At 46.1% G+C, this 21,396-nt stretch overlaps 1 protein-coding gene across 1 annotated transcript in view; it reads right to left on the reverse strand.

Annotated features, from left to right (window-relative positions):
- Window positions 1–5,773: 5,773 nt before the first annotated feature.
- Window positions 5,774–21,396, reverse strand: part of PAG1 (phosphoprotein membrane anchor with glycosphingolipid microdomains 1) — a 104,478-nt gene continuing 88,855 nt past the window's right edge. Inside the window, exons 3-8 of the mRNA XM_081069840.1 lie at window positions 20,691–20,898; window positions 19,148–19,199; window positions 17,166–17,262; window positions 15,196–15,800; window positions 13,197–13,256; window positions 5,774–8,862 (exon numbers count right to left, since the gene is read on the reverse strand). Coding sequence (XP_080925966.1) covers window positions 8,494–8,862; window positions 13,197–13,256; window positions 15,196–15,800; window positions 17,166–17,262; window positions 19,148–19,199; window positions 20,691–20,815 — 1,308 coding nt within the window. The 5' untranslated portion in view covers window positions 20,816–20,898 and the 3' untranslated portion in view covers window positions 5,774–8,493. The remainder of the gene's footprint in view (window positions 8,863–13,196; window positions 13,257–15,195; window positions 15,801–17,165; window positions 17,263–19,147; window positions 19,200–20,690; window positions 20,899–21,396) is intronic.

The raw sequence follows: 21,396 nt of genomic DNA on the forward strand, positions 1-21,396 counted from the left end.
ACGGACATGGGACTGCAACGCAGCTGCTTCTTGGCAGAGTTCGAGCCTCAGGCCTCCACGCCCTGGCCTGCCCATCAGGCAGCCCTCCTTCCTGCCACGCGGGAGAGTCGATGCTTAAAACCCCCGAACCCTGGGTCTGCACTAAGGGCACGTAAATTAGCCTGACTTTCCCAAACAGCAAATGAATTTCCACAAGCTGTTATATAAAACTGGCCTTTATTGCAATTAAAAAAGAACAAAGACAATTTGATAAGTGCCTTTAATTACAACGTACCTGCTATTTACATGTAATTCTATTTTTACACACAGCTTGAATAAGGTTCATTACATGTAAACTGGAAGATATTAGAAATTAAACTCCAGCCTTTTGGGAACATTCAGAACAGAAATCCTACAGGCAGAAACACAGAAAACAAATAAGCGTTTTAGTTCCTTAGATACTGTTGTTGGATGAATGGTTACGGTCTAGCCACAGAAGACAGTTGTAAATTTGCGTCCAATTGAAACATAGTTATCATGACTAACAGTATTGCTATTGCTGAAACCCTAAACAAAATAATTGGATCATTAAAAACAATACAACTTCAATGTCTATAGCACCTTTCTTCCCGAGTTCAAAGCGTTGGTATTTATCTATATTATCTCGTTTGTCCCCATAACATCCCTATGAGGTAGGCGATGGTTGGTATCATGATCTCCGTTTTTTATTTGGAGAAACTGAGGCACAGAGAAGTTAAATCATGTGTTCAAGGTCACACAGAAAAGTCAGTGCTGGAACAGGGACCAAGAGCCGGGAGCTCATCTTCAGAACCAATGCTTCTCTTTAAACCATGAATTGTCCCCTCTGGGAATTCAACACCTCAATTCACTTTCCCAAGAAATAAAAAAAATTGTGTGTGTGTTTTTTTCCCTCCCATAAAAATTGTTGAAATACTATAGGCAAGAAACATACACTCTGGGGTTAGGTGTCAAACTGATGCTACACTTTTCTAGAAACAGTTTATGGAAATCTTTTGTTGGTTTTGTTTTTCCATTATGAAGCGTTTCCCAAGTAAAACAAAGTCAGAACTCCTTGAATGAAACATATTTGAAAAGATCCATCCATCTAAATGATAGCTTTAGTGGCCATGCTATGCTATCCACACACCAGGTGTATTCCTGAGTTTACAAAGAAGGAAATATCTGAACAATAATTGAAATCTTTGAGACAGTCTTATTTTTCATTTATATTACTCACGGTTTGCTCCTTAAGAGAGAGTGGTAGACAGGAAGTTGGGATAATACATTTTCCAGAGACATACAAACTGATATACAAGGGCAATTGCCCATGCCACTTAGTTCAAATGTTACTTCTGACCCATGCCAGGCCCACCCTCCAGAATCAAATATGTAGTTGGTACTCCGACAAAAAAAAAAAGACATTGAAAAAAAGTGTCAAAATCTGAGACATACAGGACTCTCTCAAATGCTGTTGATTTGAAAATAAAAATTCAGCTTTTCTGATGTATGTCACATGCTTCTCCCTAAGCGACAAGCACGGCTGACTATGCTGCCACTTTCCAGGCCATCGGTGGGCAGTCAGGGCATAGCCCACCGGAAGGACATTTCTAGTATAGCTCCAGGAAGTACTAGAGAAGCCTATATTCAAAAAATTAATTGGAAAAAAGAAAAGCTGAGGGGATGGGTCAAGAACATCATGTCAGGTTCGCCGATGGGTTCTACATGAAAAATACATGAGAACTTGTCAGAGGAACGTTCAATCCTTTACAGACAGACTCAGGTCTTCAGCATGAGCTGCGTCTGCCATTTATGAAGACTCTACTGCCTCAGTGGGGGGCTAAAGTTAAAGAAAAAAAACATGCTGCATAAGCTTGAGAATGAAAAGGAAAGAGTTTGGTTTAAACGTAGGGTTTCCAACTTGTTGAGTTTAAAAACGAAACAAAAGCAGACATTACGAGAAGCCCGTTCTGAACTGCAGAGTCCCGGGCCAGGCCTGGCCCCTCTCTTAGCATTCATTGTCCTATTACAGGTACATTGGGTGGACTTCTAAAAATTAAAGGTATGAGGAGAATGAGCAGATATCTGTTCTGTTAATTTGGAAAAAAATTGCACTCCAGAATATCCATTCAAATATCAAACTATGAGGACTTAGAGTGACATTTAAAAAAAAAAATCAACAAAACTATCAAGACTACAGGTGGTGGATTCTTAGGGTGCATTGAAAGGGAGACCCTCAGCTACTGTGTCACCCCCCCAACTGGGCTGGTACGTAAAAGGTGCTTGGCTTCCCACTGCAAGCATCAGAGCGTTTGCCTAGAAAGGCCGGCTCATTCTCAGTATCCGGCAACTCCACAGTTAGATGCTGGAACCTTCTGGTCTCCCTGAGACCCGGGAGAGTAGCTCAAACTAGTTACAACTCATATAACGCACAAGAACTATTTCCCAAGGGGCAGGGATGTAAAAAAAATGTTACACTCAATTTACTTTATAAATGATTAATTCTTACAAGAAAGTGTTTTATTTCCCCTCAGAGTAATCAGTGTCCTTCAACTTTCTGGGTAACTATGGGTCTGCTGTCGCCAAGATCTACCTTCACTGGAACTCGAGGAGCCAGGTGGCCGTCTCTATGTTGTCAGGACAGTGAGCCTACCCGGTTAGAGCATGGAGTGAATTTTCCTGCGTTTGTGAGTCTGAATTCTCAACAGAATTTTTAAAAGGTTCTTTTCCATGGCCCCTTAGTGCCAATCGTGCTCATGAAAGACGTGGCAAGAGTGTACCTGGCTTAGCAGAGCTCACGACAAGGAACCCCAGCATCTGTGTCCCCAGGTGGACCTGCGGCTTTACCTGGGCAGCTGTGCAGGAAACTGAGGTGGGCAGGGCTGTCTGCTCACCGGTGGTGTGGGGATGGTTCTGTGCTGGGAGGCAGGGGCTGGGTACCAAGCACTGCGAGGGATCCCTGTTGAAAGGATGTGATGGACCAGCCTGTGGGCAGCAGACATGGGGGAACTGGGCAGGAAGAGGCCCGGGGTGGCACTGTCCAAAGGGCAGAAGGTCACCTGTGCAGGAGGACCCCAGGGGAGGCCGAAGAAGTGGGGCCTTCCCGCCCCCATGCCTCAGCTGGGCTTCTTAAAAGGGCAGAGTCAGGAAGGGGAAACATTGCAAGCCTTTGAAGCCCATGAGAGAGAATTTGGACTAAAACTCAGGTTTAAAAATGCCCAATATTGAAAACAACTTTCCCATCCTTTTGTGAATTGGACAATTTGACCTTTTGAGACAATGAGTTAAAATGTCACTCAGTGTCATGAATGATTTGGGAAGATTTTTGAGTAAGAGGAATACTTTGAAACTGATCAGGACTGCCTCACAGACAATAAGTCACTATTTTTAAGAGGCAAAGAACCCATGAACAATGGAATGTGAATTCCTATTTGTTTAGCAGTATTTCAAACTTCCCCTGAACACATGTTAATCTCTTTAACAGGGAACAACATTAAAACATTCACTGTTGTCAATTTAACATACAGAAGTCCAAGGAATGACAATTACCAGGCTTTTAATCCTTTACACAAGGTGATCTGAGATGCCCAGAGGAAAACATGGTTTTTAAAAATACCCATAGTATGTAATCGGGGAGCCAAGAAAAATCTCATCTAACTGTATTAAGAGAAATGATTACCAAATCGAATGCTTTAAAAAGATTGCCTTTTAAACAAAAAATTGCATTTCTCATTTCACCTGGCATGAATAGGATCTGAACTACTATTTCTTAGTTAAATAAAAGAAGACTCTGGAAAAACAATACTTTATATTGTTTAAAAATACTTTATATACAGAGGGTGCCCCAAAAAATGTATACACATTTTAAGAAAGAAAAAAGCTATTAAAATTATAATACTCAATATACACCAATAACAAAAGATGACTACAAGTCACATCTGACTTCTGCAATTACAAGAGGTGCTCAAGGTGGTTACCATCAGCGTCCAGACACTTCTGATGATGGCAAACTACTGCTTGAGCAACTTGGACCAAAGTGTCCACTTGTATACACTTTTTTGGGCACCCACGGTATAATTGAGGCTGGCTGTAAACACAGACTTAAGAATGAACAGTAGAAAAACAAGCACTTATGAATGTTTGTTCTCTTCTGGACCGTGATTTTATTCACTTTACTCTGGTAATTCCAGAAGAAAACTTGAATGTATCATGGTTTCTGGAATGATCTCTTTAAGTCAGACCACTGTCTAAGTGTGTACAACTTGTCTACTGTCAACAAGAATGCACTGAAGAAAAGGTACAACACAGAGCGAGAACATACGACCACAGGACAAGAAATTCAGATTTCACTGCAAATAAAGCCATATTCGATATTAGAGACACACGTTCCTATTTTCACATCAGTCACTTATTAACACTAAACATTACACTTTAACTTTCCCCAGTTACACGGTACAATAAGCCTGTCAAGATTTCCAGGAAATAACCATCAGCACCTACTACGCGTCCAGCAGCCAAAGAGAAGCTGGTCGGGTACCAGGAATCCACAGTGTCGGAAAAATGGCATCAGGGGATCACACCGTGTCACAGAAATGACTACAGGAGTGCTGAAACACCTGTCATTTGCTTGTTTAACAAAGTCCTAAGTCAGCCTGGAACTGCAGCTGTGTGCTCACAGCCCTGCCATCATCTCAGAGCAGTGACATCCCACATCAGACTGTGCACTGCCCTGTGGGTTCTGGGGGGTCACCTTGCTGTGGCCCCCACCTGGTCACTCAGGTGGTTGCTTCTGCCGCACCTCCCTGAGAACACCTGTTTTCATTTCCTCCCACCAGGGTGAATATATAGTGAGTCACATGTACGATGAAACAATCTGAAACACCCCTGTTCTTCAGCTCACAGACTTATGGACGTAATTTAGCATCTGCACTGATTCAGAAAGATTGGAAAAATTAAATGAGGACAACCGAAGAAGGTTTTGCTGTGATTACCGAGTGAAAACTATGGGAGAATTGTTTCTTTGATCCTGCTCTTATGACAACAGTCTTCATACTAGTTGGCTAAACATTCGATACACATGATAGGATATATCCTAATTAATGAAGCACCAGAACAACTCTTTAAATATATACATGTGTATATATGTATATATGTGTGTATATACACATCTCATATATATGTAACTTATTACTGGTTAAAGTGAGTAAATGCTGTAAATAGAGAAATGAGAAACAGATAGAGTGACATACTGAGGTTAAATTTTAGTCCTGTGTGTTGGCTACATACTGTGCATTAGCACTCAGTTAGAAGTAACTCGGATTTTGAGGGCAGATAAATCAGTAATTAACCTTTGTTTTCCACAAAGGAGAGCAATACCTTCAAAAGCTTTATTGGAACTAATGTAATTTCGTGCAGGGCAGGAAAAAAATATATGTGGAAAACATATCTGCCAAAATGACTTTCTTCTAAAATTTAAAATTTCCTCAAACATTTCACATAAAACAGGCTATACTTTCCTGCTGACGATACTGGAGAAAAAGCAAAAGCAGCAGAAAAAATTCTTCTACACTTTCCAAATTTCTGAATACAAACAAAGATCATATTTTTAGGCAAGCTAGGTGTATAATTCTGATGTATAAGATAAAAAAAATATTTCCTAAAACGTATTTGTCTCTTTGTATAATTTCCCACAACCTAGGTTATTATTATTGAATGATATAATACGGATGGCAAAGTTGAATTTTAAAGATACAGTAAATTCCTTCTTTTTGATAATCACTTTCCATGCATTTAAAGTCTGTAGCATTTAACTGAAAATGAAACCTTTTTTTTTTTTTTAAAAAAAAAGCCATAGGCTTCTGTGCAATTCAAAGGTTGCAGCACAGATTTTCAACAAATAAAGTAGAAGGGACGACATTTATGAAATACTGTACCATAGAAGGTCAAAGCAGATGATACGTCAGTAAGTTTACTTCACCCAGGAGCCAGTGGTCTCAAAGGCAGAAGCAACTCCTGACGTTTACTCTCCCCCCACACCTTCCGGGGCTGTGCTGTTACTCTTTTAGGATCTGGGCTGGAAGGCTTACAGTTCCTTTTTAAGTACACTTATCTGACTTTATAGCCTAGCTTATTTTAGCACGGGTTCTCAGATCAAGAGAGACGATTCAGTGCAGTTTTATGGCTACAGTGCATAGCCTTGATTTCAAAACTTCTTCTGGGGGAAATTCTGCTAATGAGATTTCAAGAGGATATGGCTCTTTGTAAAGAGCTGCTCTCTCTAGAACTGGTGTTACGCTTGGGAGATGACACCCACTTCCCTGGCAATGAGTAAGACGTCATGAAATACAATAAACGTTTGAGCTGTTGGGTGCTCCCAAGAGATGTTACTGCAGGGTGCACAAGCCCAAGTGTGCAATGTGACATGGCTATGTCACCATACACTAAAGGAACCCCAGGACGGAGAGACTGTGGGGTCAAACTTGTGAAAACCGCCAGGCGAAACATGAAGGCTGTGGATTCAGAGAGCAAGGCCCTTGGACCTTCCCCAATCCGAGGGTTTTCTGCCATTATCTTCTAATCACTGGTGACTCCTCATGCCAGCGAAGATTTCACGTGGGAGACCAGGCTGATTGGAAAATAAGGACAACCAACCAGTTGACCCAACAGAGCTCACTTTAAAGCTTCAGAAACGTATTACAGAGTGGTCACAAAATCCCGCCATGAACACAGGGGATGGGAAACACAGGCCAGGGAGAGGGTCCCTCCAATTTGTAAGACGCCTCATCCTCCCACTTGCATTCTTTGTCATCAGGAGTGAAGACAGCAGATTAGCCGACCTGGAAAGTCCCAGACGACACAGCGGTAGAGAATAATTGCTTCTCTCTCTCTCTCTTTAACAGTGCAGGGAAGCTCTCTTTCTCTAACCCACACTGCATAATAACACTTCAACCAGGTTTGTTTCAAGATGAAAAGTGAACAAGTTTCCCAGAGTTGGCCTCATAAAATCTAAGGAGATGATCAAATCCAAACCAAGCTGATCTCACTGTCTGAGTTTTTCCAAATACTTGTTTTTGTAAAATGAAAGGGGAAAAAAAATCTCAACAGATCATTTGCATTTGCAAGCACTGGGACTGCAGAACCCATCACCGTTTCCTTAAAAGTGTAACTAAACTTTAGGTGTTGTACCTTCATGAGGTTCATAATTCACAGTCATCCTTAGGCAGGTTTTGTCCTTCTTTCCATTCTCACCTTGTCAAATTTTTCAACATTGCCCACCACAAACCACTGAAAAGGATCATTTTGATTATTCCACTGATTTTTCCAGTGAGCCAGCTGATGCTAAGAGCTCCAAGTACCATTTGAAGAGCTGAGTCTTCAAAAACCTTCAATGTTTTAAACACTTGGTTAGAAAAATGATGATGATTTATGACTACCTAAGCTTATGTGCTTTATGGTGTCTTTTCAAAGTGAGAATATAAATCAGTGTACATAAAATCAAAATAGTTAATATACATTTTTTTTTCCTGGCACTTTCGAGAAATTAGGCGTTGAACATAAAACATCTTATAAATTTATGTAAGAAAAATAAATGTTTACATTTTAATCTCAGATAGATTACCTTAGGGCAGCAGTTAACATGTGAAACCCACACTGCTGGTGTGGCCGCAGAATCGTCAGAAACACACGTTCCAGTCCACAGCCCTTCAGGGACGATGCCACGGCTGCCGTCCAGATATGTGGTCTGTGTCCCAACGTAGAGATTAAGGCTCTCTCTTCTGGAGGAATGAGATCTGGGCTAAAACAAGTATAGAGGTACCACAGCGTTCGTGGAAAATACTGCGAAGGTTCTGAAGAGTTTCAAATACCAGCGGGGGAGGGAGGTCATGTTTTGATTAAAAAAATAAAATGAAAACATCTACAAATGACTTCAGGTACTTTGGGGGACGCTGCTGACGTGGAGTCGCTAAATCAGACACTCAGGAGGTGCCCCAGAAGACGATCCGGTGAGTTGATGGTACCAGCAGCCGGGGTTTCTTACCATCTTAAAACACCGACGTGGCTGGCCAAGGTGAGGCCTTGTGGGAGAATTGCCTTGGAGTGAACCATCAGAATTCGGAAGGTTTCAAGGGGCAATAGCAGACAGCCACAGCAGAAGAAAGGAAGGGACACTTGGCTCTTCCGAATGGCAGTGTTTTAGGCAGATGGGGCCATGGTTCTTGGCGGGAGCGGTTGTCCCACTGACACCGGGACCTGTCCCAGGGCCCGGGGCATGGGCTGATGGGCTCGGGCGTGGCAGTGCCCGGCAGGCAGGCCACCCTGGGACACAGCCAGGTGCGTACCTCACAGTCCCCAAGACTGAGACATGGTTCCAGCATCTCCCTTGTCTTCAGTTCACGAACGCAGCATGTAAGTGTAGGAAATACCGCTTCTTCTCTTCCACGAAAGAGATGTCCCGGCCAGCTGGTCCTGGGCTGTCTGGGGCTGTCTTCTGGGCTGCTAGAGCCTGGTGACATCTCTGCACTGCTGCAAATCCCCGATGCTCTCGTAGTCATTCTCCTTTAGGAAAGGGCCATGGTGGCCATTGGTTTCCACGGGGGCCTTTTCTTCCTCTCTGTTCAGAGCCTGTATTGCTTCATAATCAGGCTCCAGCTCCTCCCGGGGTCTCCCTGCCAGTGGAAACGAGCTGATGCTGTTGGGGGTTTTCTCAAAGTCCTTAACGGTGGCATAGAGGTCACTACAGGAAGAGGGGGATCTCTGAGCAGCTCCTGGGCTGGAGGTGGAGCTCGACTCTGGCACTTTCAGCGACTGTCCTGATTTATTCCCAGACTGTCCAGGTTTATTTACGGACGAATACATGGCCGAGATCTAGAAAACAAAGGGTGAGTGGAATAAAAAGGCTTCACGCTTGATTTTCCTCTCCCCCTTTTGGTGACAAGCTAGATACTTAGCACTGTGGGCATGTGTCCCTTTAAGATTTCCCCCCCTGATTTCCCCCACCCCTAGTTTTATTAAGCTTTCATTGACATACAACGTATGTAAGTTTAAGGGGTACAACATGATGGTTTCATACACATGTGCTACATTGTGACACGATTACCACAATAAGGTTAGTTAAACCTCTCTTATCATATGACCATTTTTTTTGTGTGTGTGTGTGCTGGCTGATAGTTAAGCTCTGTCCTGTTAACAGCTTCCAAGCCCACAATACACTATCGTCAGTGCTAGTCACCTCGCTGCCCACTGGATCTCCAGAACTCATTCGTCTTAGAGCTGGAAGCTCAGACCGTTTGACCAGCATCTCCCCAGTTCCCCAGGGTCTCCAACCCTGGTCACCACTATTTTACTCTGTTTCCGGAAGTTTGGCTTTTTTAGATTCCATGTGTGAGTGAAGTCATACAGTATTTGTCTTTCTCTGCCTGACTGATTTCTCTCAGCATAAGGCTCTCAAGTTCCTTCGTGTTGCGAATGGCAGGGTTTCCTTCTTTGTTATGGCTGAGGCACGTTCCATTGTGCATGCGTGTGTGTCTGTGTGCACATATTACATTGTACACATTAGATAATAAATGGCCTATGTATATGTACATAAACTCACATTTTCTTCATCCATTCATTGATGGACCCTGAGGTCTTGTGAAGAATGCTGCAATGAACTTGGGGGTACAGATATCTCTCTGGCATAGTGATTTCATTTCCTTCCAATATATACAAAGAAGTTGGTTTTTTATCTGTACTAATCCTGGAGGAGAGTTCTAGAGAACAATGATATACCTTATCTTCAGCTTTATAAGCAGACCAGTCACATCAGCATAATTACGTGAAAACCTGGTTCTCTCTGGGTCTGAGGAGGGGGTGAGCAGAGCAAGCCCGAGTGGGCAGCCCAAGGCGCCCCCAGGACCAGACCACAGTGCCATGTTTTCATTTCTATATCAGAAGGACATTTCACCTAAAAAAGGGCTCTCCTGCTTCACAAAAAAGGCAGAAGATATGAATGAGACATGTGAGTCTCAAGAGGAGCAGTAAGGTCTGGAAATTTATTGGAAAGGCAAATAAATTTATGGGTTCAGGCCTGACCCCAGAACCACTGAATTAGTGCTCTGGATTCTGACGCCCACGAACGTGTGCGAACCACTGAATTAGACTATTTGACCCACTCTTCCCACTTCAGTGGTCAGAGCAAAAGTTCCTAGATCCTGGTTGGCAGTACACATGGATTTGGGAGAGGATCGTTTTCCATTATTATTATTTTTTTATTTCATTGCATAACTGTGGGTTACATAAACATTTACAGACAGGGCTAAGTTTTCCTTAGTGGGAAAATTCATTCTCATTTGCATCCCGCCAACTCCAAAATGAAATCGGAGATCATTATGGGAACGTTCTTTCCTATGGGAAAAGCAGGCGATTATCCAAGCACACCTACTCTGTCTCACTAATCCATCCCATACAACCTTTAAGGCAGAGAGCGAACTAATTTCCATTGGTAAGTTTAGAGTAGATATAGTGGTTAAAAGATTATTTGGGGGGCAGGGTGTTATTTTATTGTTAAAATCATGGCTGGAAATAAGTAAAAATATCCTTTGTCACCTGTACTTATCTCTGCCATGGTGATTGATTTATCCAAATACCCAGGAAATAAATGAACATACTTCATGGCAGACGCTTGGCAAGTGTGGGGAGAGATTTTCCTGCCTCCATATTTCTCACATGCTGTGGATGAAACTCCAGCTGGCCTCACAAGCTTCCTAAGACCAGCCAGCCTCCTGCTCACTGGTCATTTGCATGAGGACATTTCAAGACAGGCCGGTGTGACTCACTGGTGCCAGGTTTTGACAATCCAAAGCTTTAGAATCACAGAAATAATCTTGGGGAAAGCCTGGCCATGCAGATCTGACCATCCTGAGGAATATTAAATTAACACTCTCACCTCAGAGGTTTTAATGGGAAAACGACTCTCAAAATGAAGAACGATAATTTCTTTGAATTCAGGAAGAATAAAAACAACCCTCGGCTTCTCGCAGGGAAGTGCAACCATAGGGAACTTTTTATCCCAAAGTCGTCCAAGAGAACAATGTGGGCAGATTATAAAGGGGTAGTTCATGGAGGGTTGTGAGGAGGGGAGCCAGCATAACAGATATGTGATCTCACCTTTAGGCGTAGCCTCAGGAGGACAAACACACCTTTACCTGGATTGTAACAGTGAGAGTCTGCCCCTCACCACTATTTCTGTTTTTCTCCTCACCTCCCTTCCCCAGGTCCCCGCCATTAACGCCCCCTCCCTCACTCCCTGTAAGTACTTGGGTCTTCTTGGCCTTCATACTCGTTTTTTTTTTTTTTAAATTATAACCTCTTTTAACTTACAGCTTAATAATATTATCTCTAGGCACGAATCTAACGCACAGAAGGTGTCACTGTAAGTTTTAACTGTTGTAAAAGTTTATGAAGTCTTCAAGTCTTCTAATATTCCTTTTGAATATTTGTCTTCTGTGACTATTGTTTCTGTTTTGTATACAGGTTTCTCTTCAAGCCTCCTTGCTATTAGGTGGGTGCAAAAGTAACCGCGGTTTTTACGATTATTTTTAACCTTTTAAACTGCAATTACTTTTGCACCAACCTAATATTTACCTTTGCAATTTTTCTCTTTAAAATCTTCCATCTTAATTACTCAGTTTGTAAATTGTGCTTATGCCCTCATAAATTACGCTCTTCCTTCCCCACCATTTCTCTTTTAATAATCAATCCTTACTCCATCATTCAGTTAAACTCAGAGAACAGTGCTTAAAACTCAGGCTCAGCTGCAGTCTGGACTGTCTCACATTATATTACACGAACAGGAAAATGTGGGAATCCTTAAGTCTTCTTTCTAAAATGAATATATGTGAATCACAGTTCTTTATTCTATGTCAAAAACTGACAGTGTAAGTAGGTCCTAGTTTCTTTTTTTAATTAAAGTTTATTGGGGTGACAATTATTAGTAAAGTTACAACTAGGTCTTATTTTCAAAAGTCACAAACAAATGTAAGATAAGAAGAGAATTAAAAAATTGACATGGTCTCGGTTTATTTTAAACAGGATTCATTTCTAAATCTCTTATATGTTCTATTTTCTTATCCCCGGAGGTACGGCTCTGGCACAATGTGGAAAGGCGGGAGGAAAAGCTGCCCCCGGCCAGGCAGAAGGGCACTGCCAGAGTCTCTTGAGGGGCGGCCACAGGGAGATGGAGACAGGGTACAGGAAAGAAAGTGGAGGTGGAATTGAAGGGACTTGGCTGCATGTGAGCTCGGTGACGAAAATGGGGCGTCAAGGGTGAGCCCCAGGGTTTAGGCTGGTGCAGCTAGGTGGCTAGATGGCAGGTCCATTCCCTGGGGAGGACACCTGGAGGGTGGGTGACTTCACCCACAGAAAGCACTCCTCCTCCTTGAACTTTCCGTGTGGGATTGTCGTGTCTGCATATTTCAATACTCAGGGCCTACATAAGAGGTGACCTTATGTACCTGCACGGGTACATCATTTGTGTACGTGGACAAAATTTACTGTGCTGGGGAGGCCAGTGAGAAGCCATCTGCAGCCAGATAAATTAAAGCACTCGGCTCTCTGTCTGAGCCTCGCATGACATACTATATACATATCCTGCCTTTTACAATGTGAACGCTCCACTCGGATTTGACCAGTGAATTTCCAGCCCCGATGTTTGGGAGAATGTGCTACCCTTTCTTATTGGCTGTTACGCCTGAGATAGTTCAGCCTGGCGCCGAATGTCCCCAAGTTTCCTGCTCTCTGCCTCCAGCATCCCTCGTGAAAAGTACCTTACAGCCACCTGCTCCAATGTCCTGTCGTTCCGACCCAGGATTAACGTCCTCCTCGGATGGACTTCCGAGCTGTGGACTAAACTCCCGTACGTAAATGTCTCTCTTCCCATTCTTTTCTCCCCTCCCCTTTCGATTTTTCCTGGTCCTTTCCTGCTCAGCTTCCTTTACTTAGCTGAGCCGTCCATCCGCCTTCTTGCCTTACCATCTCCCAGTCACTCTCTCTGAGCCATTACAAAGCCCACATTCCCGAACCCTGACTCCACACAGAAGCTTCAGAGAGCATTTGTGCTTTTTCAGACAAAGGGTCACACGACAGTGTATTTTGATTCAAGAGAGATGCCCTGTTCTTTATTACAGGAGCTTTCTTGTTCTTTAAAAAGCAATAAGACTCACCTCTTCTTCTGTGAGATTTGGGTCTTCTTCCCGGGATTTGTAAGACAGTGAACTAAATCTCTGTAGAAAAACACAAACCGAGGGAAGGTGGTGTGAAGTCAATACCCAACCTTTCTTGTGTGTGTGTTTTGACACATCTATCTATAAAAATGTTTTCAAATGATTTTTAGGGAAGAAATTATTTTCTACAAAGAAATTATGCAAAACCCCCGAAGAATAAACACACAAAAAAATCTTTTGTGTGATGGTTTTAGATACCAAGTCGTAGTAGAGAAATTTCTTCTAATTTTGTATTTGAATCTGCAGGTATTATCAATAAGTCAAGTAGTTATGTAGACCAGTGTTTCGATTCCTAATTGTCACTGAAGGACTGATCAGCAGTGAAGGACCGATAATAAAAACAACATGGTGTATCTTTATCAAATGCCTGAATTTTGTCTACAGTTTGCATGAGCCATGCGGGGATTCTTAAGTCATCTGGAAAGCTAATGGAGAAATCGAGTCACATTTTGTGGCCTGCTCGCTGCCTCATTTCTCAATGATTCTGGCTCCTGGTCCACCAGTTCTCTCTCTAATGCCTCTCCTATCTAAATGAAATTCTTCCTGATTTCAACAAACATGTACCCTTTCAAACCTAGGCCTTTGGGTCCTCAACCTCTCTGCACTGATCGTGTTCTCACTATTCATCTGCTAGTCTGCACCCCAGGTTCTCTTGTACCCCAGAGCAAAGCTACTCCAGCACCCCAACTCCTTGCAACCCTCTTCAGACCAGCACCCATCGTTCGAGCTCACCCATCGTAATCCAGTTCCAACAATCCTCTGACACTGCTGGGCTCCAACCACCTTTTGCAAAGTCTGCTTCTCCGTGGTGTCTTTCCTTTCTGCTCTACTGAGCTTATACTCCAGAGTGAGCGCCGTAATCATACTGTAAATACTTGACTCCCTGCCTGGTGACCTCAACCCTCAGGTACAAAAGCTTCAACTGCTTCAGGCAGTGTGAGCTTTACATCGTTTTACTATCTTTGGCTATACAAAGGGCAAAAAATTACACTGCGTGTCTGTATTTTACAACTATATTCACAAACACTTTCATTGGTGGTCTCGACAGCCGATTTTATGGGTGACATGAAAAGCTGAAATGCCTCAGAGACCACAACAAAGAATGACCTACTTGCTGTAACCTATATAATGATAGCCCGGGTTCACCTTTGGACCAGGAACTCCAGATATTTTTTTAAGGCTACTCGTGACTAATCCTTACTTGGCCTTACCAAAATCTGAGAAGAGAACCTTGCTTTTGTGTGTGTAGAGAATAGAAATTAGGTAACAGCTGCCTAAAGAAGACTGAGCCTGGTTAAATCCCATGAAAATAAGGACAACTGGAGGTGTGAACGTCAAGCCACTGTGCGACACGTCAAGTTACCAGATGTACCGAGAAGGCTCGGAGAGCGTGAATGCATTTTAGAGCTTTGCTGAATATTTAAACCTAAGAGGTACAGGCTATCATTTAGAAAGTGTCGCCAAACAAAATCTCGTAGTCGATTTATATAAAAGTATGTACATAGTCAGACACAACCAGTGGCACCTGTGAGCTGGTTTCCTCTTGTGTGATCCTTGCTTTGACCTCAGGCATCTGGGAAGGGTACAGGTCACCTTGCCACTTGAGGTGGCAGCGATGGAAGAGGCTAACCGAGAGCCTAGCCTCTATCTAATTCCTGGCCTTCAAAAGGGAGAAAACAACACTGGGCCCCAATTCGACATGATGTGAAACCTGGAAAATATCCAGGGAAGGTGCCAAGAGAGAAAGATTTTATAAACATGCATTTTCAGCCTTTTACTACTGGGGGTGGGGTAAGGCTGTGTGTCGGGGGTGAAGTCCAAGAGCTTTCCTCCTTCACCGAACCTGTGTGTGTATACCTTTCCCGAGAAGTGTGCCAGTAAAAGCCCTGGCTTAGCTAGGTCCCTACTGTGACGGAGCCCGGAAGCAGGGCCTGCCCACCTTGTTGGTTTCACTGGTCTCCTCTGGCACGCTGCCTTCTCCTGTCTTCCTCTCTGCCTTCTCCTGCAGGTTTTCGTTCTCGTCCAGAAGTTTAACGGGCACAGGGGGCGGGGCCTCCTCGTCAGGGTCCCGAGGATTTCCAAGGATACTCTGTACACTCATACTTTGCAGCCCTTTCTTGTTTCTGTCCACGGAGGCATATTCAGCAAAGTCGGTTGTGCCCTCGGCTTGGGGCCCCGGAAGCCCTTTCGAAGCCGGAGTGGATTTGGCCCGGCTGCTGGGACCCTTGCCTGGGGGTGCAGCTACAGCCACCTCCTTAATTTCCTTCACGGTTTCGTACAAACAGTCCTCCACGATGTTTTCCTGGGAGACACTGTCCTTGAGCACTTCATACGGCCCTTCCATCCCCACCCCTGGCTCCCCGTCCACGCTTCTCGCACTGGCCATCGTGTCCACCTCACTGTCAGGAGGGATTCTGGGCAGCTCCCGGCTCTGAGGACATTTCGGCTTTCCCGTGCTGTCCTGGGGGTCCAGCAGGTCGGACGCCGAGGTCTGCACCTCCTCGTAAGGTTGCATGCAGGTCACGGTGCTGTCTTCTGAGAGAACTAAAGCGGCACAAGGATTAAAAGTGGACAAAGACAATTCCTGAAATAAGGTCACAGTGACTCACAGTGTAACGTTAATGTAAAGCGTCCACCTGCTTGCTCGATGGCTCCAGGCTGTACTACAGACATCACGATTGCTGGTGCACATTCTTATTTCAATGATAGTGTAAACTAAAGGCATCTATTACACATCTTTCCAGTACAATATTTAATAAATTGTCTTGGCTATACATTTGGTTCACAGTTACTTTCACTCCCTGCTGTCACTCCTGATGGGACTTTTGTAGGCAGAGGGTCTATGTAACCTACTGGCAGCCTACAATGACATTCGTGGCGCCAAACTGTGGGAGGCTGGGCATGTGTGGTGGCCACTCTCCCTGGCCCGAGTGGCTTCCCCTGTTTGGAGGGAATAATTGGTGGCCATTCCCTTCCAAACGTCACTTTTGTGTGGCAGACACGATGGAAAGGATGGGGCAAAAACATGCCCTCCACAGTGTCACAAAGGGACCTGTACACCCTGTCCTCCCCGCCCCCCATTTCCACCTCAAATGAGAAAATCCAAATGTGAAATTCTTAGATTGCCACAGAGACGTTAGTGCCTGAGTCCTCAGCCATCCCTGTAGCAAATGTGTTCTGAGTGCCTACTGTGTGCCTGCGGGGCTTCGGGGCTGAACAGCCATCACCCAGCAAAGCAGGGTCCTCTCCTACTATGTGAGCTGCAGCGAACGAGTGGTTCCACTCTGTGTATCCTGTGTACGTTATTTCCACGGAAGTATGAAAAGTTGTGGGTATGCTTAACTACGTATTTATACCCATATGCTCACACATATATTTATCTTATATCTTCTGTGTACTCGGATTCCTTATATTTTGCATATGTGTGTCTGCGTTTCTAACATAATTTTTTTAATTTTTATTTTTTAACTGACTAGACTGGGATTCCGTAAGAGCCCTGGAGTCTGGGACAGTGTGTAACACATGGCAGGCACCACTAAGTGTTTTGCCTGAAAAACTGAATGAATGAATGAAGTGCTCACCTCCTATCTTGAAAAAAAAAAAAAAAAAGATTGTCTCTCTTTGGGGGGATTAGAAACAGTGCCCCTGAGGGGTGACTGGGGAAAATGATGATGGACCCCCAACCCCTCTGAACTTACCCCCCCTTGTGCTCTGTGTCACACGTACAGATGTTAGCGCAACAACACCCAAAGAGCCAATAAAGAAACCCCAGCTTTTCACCCCAATGACACAATTTTTGCTGAAACCGGGCGTCACCCTGGAAGGGAGCAAGGCGACATCCCCAGCTGTCGAGCTGCGGTTTTGGAAACCTCGTCCCCTCGGAGGTGCTGAGGCCGCGTGGGAACTTACTGTCGCCGTTGGTGAGAGCGCCGTTCTGCTCGCTGCTGGCAGGAGCGTCTGTGGTCAGGCTCGTGACGGACCGGCTGAGCATCTCCTTGTCTGAAGGCTGCAAGACAAACGGCACTGAGACAGGCTGCCTGGCAGGGGGAACGTCGGGCCTCTTCCCACACGCTGAACCGGCCACGACAAAAGGCCACAGCCACGACTTGGGTTTAAACGAGTGGAATGAAATAAAATGGAGGCACCCAGTTGTCCTCGGCACCTTTCAAGGGCTCAGCAGCACAATGGGTAGTGGCCCCCGCGTCAGACACAGACATCCATCCTGGAAGCTCTGTAGGATGGGGCTCGTCCCATGGGGCCGCCTGAATCTCTGCTCCTGGACCTGTCCCCGTCCATCTTATGGAATGCATGCCCTGCGGGACCCAGGAGGGCACCCCGACCACACTCCAGGTGCCACATGGGACGCGCTGATGTAAAAGGCCCCAGGAGCTTGGCTCGTCGGCCTCTGACATCCTGACTCCTGGTGGACCCACCTCGCAGTGACAGAGAGCGAATAGCTCGTGCTGTGTCATCATCCGAAAGCTCACTGGGAGTCAGCTGTTCCAGCTCCTAGGTGAAGGGGGCCCATGAGGTGGATCCCTGTGTGAGGGCCCAGGAATTAGCAACACAGATGCTCACAAAAGTGACGTTACACCTGGGCAGGTGTCAGGTGTGATAGAGGAAGCCTCCCAGGTAGGCCCGTATGCATAACACTGCATCCCAGCTGAATGACCATAACCTGCGCTCTAACCACCATCTCTACTCTTAGCGTCTATGAGAAAATGCCCATGGGAAGTGGACAGCCAGAGATGCTGGCCGGGGTGAGACAAAGGGTGGAGGGGGTGGTGCCGAGAACCCAGGACGGCTGCCGGTGCACAAAGAGCAGAAGGTAAGAGACCCCCCAGGGGCTGCCAGGAGGAGAGGGTCTCAGCGGGCCATGGCCATGAGCCTGAGTGGAGAGAACAAGCACGACCAGGCTGCCCCTCACCAGGGTGGATCTGAGACACCCTTGCAGACTGTCGGGATGCGTAAGACACCAAGGGCCACGGAAAACCCAGCAAGGCTGGGCCACATCTAGAGTGTGGGGGGTCCCAGGCTCTGGTAAGCTTAATGGCCAGCTGGTATGGGTTCAACTGTATCCTCCCCAAATTCCGATATTGATGTCCTAGACCCCCAAAACCTTAGGATGATACTTTATTTAAAAACAGCGTCGTTGCCAATGAAAGTAGTCAAGATGAGGTCATACGGGAGTGTTTACAAAAAGGGGACACTTAGACAGAGACAGACACACATCAAGAATAGAGACGCAGGGAGAACAGGAGGTGACAAGCAAGGCACCGGGGAAGGCCAAAGATGGCCAGCCAGCCACCAGGAGCAGGGAGAGAGGCGGGACAGGGCCTCCCTCAGGGCTGCAGAAAGGGCCGCCCTCCTGGCACCTTGATCTGGGACGTCCAGCCTCCAGACTGTGCAGCAGCACACCTGTTAGCTCCGTTTGTGGCCCTTGCTTACGACAGCCCCAGCAAACCCATACACCGAATACCCCGTTGGAGCTGGGCAGAGGCAAAAAGAAGACATCTCTGCGATGGGCTGGGCTCTCGGATCTTCCTGGCAGCAGCACGATCACGATGACACCAAGTCAGAACCCCTCCCACCCAGGCAGGTGACTGCACAGGCCGCCAGCCTCGGCGCGTCTGCACCTACAGAGAGGGTCCAGCCCAGGCAGCCAGGGGCCGCTGCCTGAGTTCCTCCCTGAAGGAAGTCATAAGCTGTAGGAACGTGCTTACATCACCGGCGGATGTTGGAACATGCACACACGTGCGTGCATGCATGCATATGCAGACCCACACACGAAACATGTGTGCACACACACACGCAGAGGTAAGTGCACATGCACACACGTGCACACACATGCAGACACATGTGCACACACTCACACATGCACACAGGCTTACCACGTTCATCAGGTTCTCATGGTCCCCACTATGTTTTCTCGGCTTCTTTTCTCTGAAATGGAAAATAAAACATCGCTGCAACATCAAACGTGCCCTCTGACAGCAAACATACAATCACTCCCCTTTCCTAGCCTCCCTTTTATCAACATTTACAGCTCTTTGAAGAACCGAGTGCATTTTGCCAAGGAGGCAAAAGCCTGACAGTTACTGGTCACTCGTGGGCGGGCGGTTGGGTCTGAGGGGGACCAATGACAGCAGGGACCGTCACCTCCAGCCCTCCCATTCCTCGAGGAGTAGACGTTACAAGAGGACTGAGGTAGGCTCCTGAGTGCAAAACGCTCATATCTAGACTACTGGGAGGAATGATGCCTTTTTAAAAAAATTAAAAAAAAAAAAAGAAAATCTAGACATCGCTTCACTTTGCTCCACTCGGAGTCTTTGCAAAGGCACACCCTGCCATGGGGCTGAGAAAATAACCAAACGAAGTACAAAGTTTGGCACGTCGGGAAGGGTGCATACGCTCAGGATGAGTCATACGTACTTCCAGTTTGGGGAAAAGTCGGTGGATTCAGCACAGAATTTATTTGGGCTCAGCACCAAGCCCCCAGGCCTAGAGCTCGCTCCCCGCCGCGGTGTGGGGCAGCGGCGCCACCTGGCGGGCGCGTCAATAACTACCGCTCGCCTGCCTCCCGCATCTTCTGGGCCAGGCCCTGTGGCTGCTGCGCGGGCCTGGGTCCATCTGGGCAGGCAGTAGGTTACTTGGGTTCAGGGAGTGTGGCTTTAGGGTGGGATGCCATATACAGACTCTTAAGTGACACTGTTTGAGTTCCTTCCCGGGCTATTGGGAAGAGAATTTGGAACAGGGCCTGCTGGTCTACCAAGCTGCCAGGCAGCCGCAGATATTGTAGCAGTGTCAGAACACCTTGGAAATTAGTCCTGGTTGGAAAGAGCTCTGCTTCTCTCCGAGCAAAGATCTGTTTTCTGGGAGATACAGATATTTCATACGAGCGGGAGATAGAGGAACGGGAGGGGTAGAGAGAGAGAGAGAGAAAGAGAGAGAGAGAATTCTTAAAAAAGAGAAGATGATTATTTCATAAACAGCAGGTCTCTTATAGGAAAGCTAATCGGTTTCTTAAGAAACTGTAGTTCTAGATTAGAAATCTTTCATAAAATGATCCCTCCCCCAAAGTCGGGAAACAGCACACAGTTTCAGGAACTCGCAAGTGGCAGCAACAACAGTATCTTGAATGCACGTCACGCTTAGATTCCCAACGATCCACAGATGGAAATGACAACAGGACCTCCAACAAGGACTCGCTCAGAAGAACAGCAGGCATTGATTCTGGGAAGTTCGGCACATAGGGGCTCTTCCAGCTGCTGCCCAGCAAAATCCAATATGGGTTTTCACTGGACGCTGAGGACAGGGCGTGGGACCCCCTGCAGCGAGGGTCTCTGTGGATGTCCACACAGTGGGACGTGTGTGTGACAAGTTTTCCTAAAGAGTCTGCTGGGGGCCAGGGACGTGTTCCCGTAAGACTCTTACCTGTTACACGTGGAGCACAGGAAGATGAGAAAGGTGATGAGGACACAGGTGGCGACAGCCGCCAAACTTGACCATAGGATGACCTGTGTGTGTCCGGGGCCCAGCACGCTCCCGGAGGGTCCCATGGTGGGGACAGGAGGCGGCGCCCGCCGGCTGCTGTGTGAGTCAGTTCTGAGCTGGTGGCATGGGGGCCGAGGGCTGCTTCTTCCTGCAGAGACACCAATGTGTTTGAAACAACACGTCCTGTGACGACGGGCCAGCGTCTCTAGTCTTTGTGGGGGGAGGCTTTGTACGGTCAGGGAGGGGCACGCACTGGACGTGAATGGACCTTCGTGCCCACGTCATCTAGGGCCTGAAACCACACACTGGGACCATCTGAGTGCCTGCACAGGTGTGAGGGGATGGGTGTCTTACTCGGACGTGCCTGGAGATAGATTCTTCATGCCTTCGAATAAAGTGAAGATTCCGGGTTCTCCATAGCAAAGAAATAGGGCTTATTTAGGTTCTTTTCCCCCCTCAGAACAGTGTAAAGCACTTCTTACAGCTTTCACAGAAGTGCAGTGGGCATCTTCCCTACCTGTCCCCCTAGCTTCCCGAACCTGCTTTTCTTAGAGAAGAAAATGACGTAGCATGCCTCTCTGTTCCCCTCACGAACAGTTACCTGTTCTTAGTATGTGACTGTTCAGTTACCGGGCCGGCTTTCACT

Source organism: Rhinolophus hipposideros (genome assembly GCF_964194185.1).
Source record: "Rhinolophus hipposideros genome assembly, chromosome: 13".
NCBI lineage: Eukaryota > Metazoa > Chordata > Mammalia > Chiroptera > Rhinolophidae > Rhinolophus > Rhinolophus hipposideros.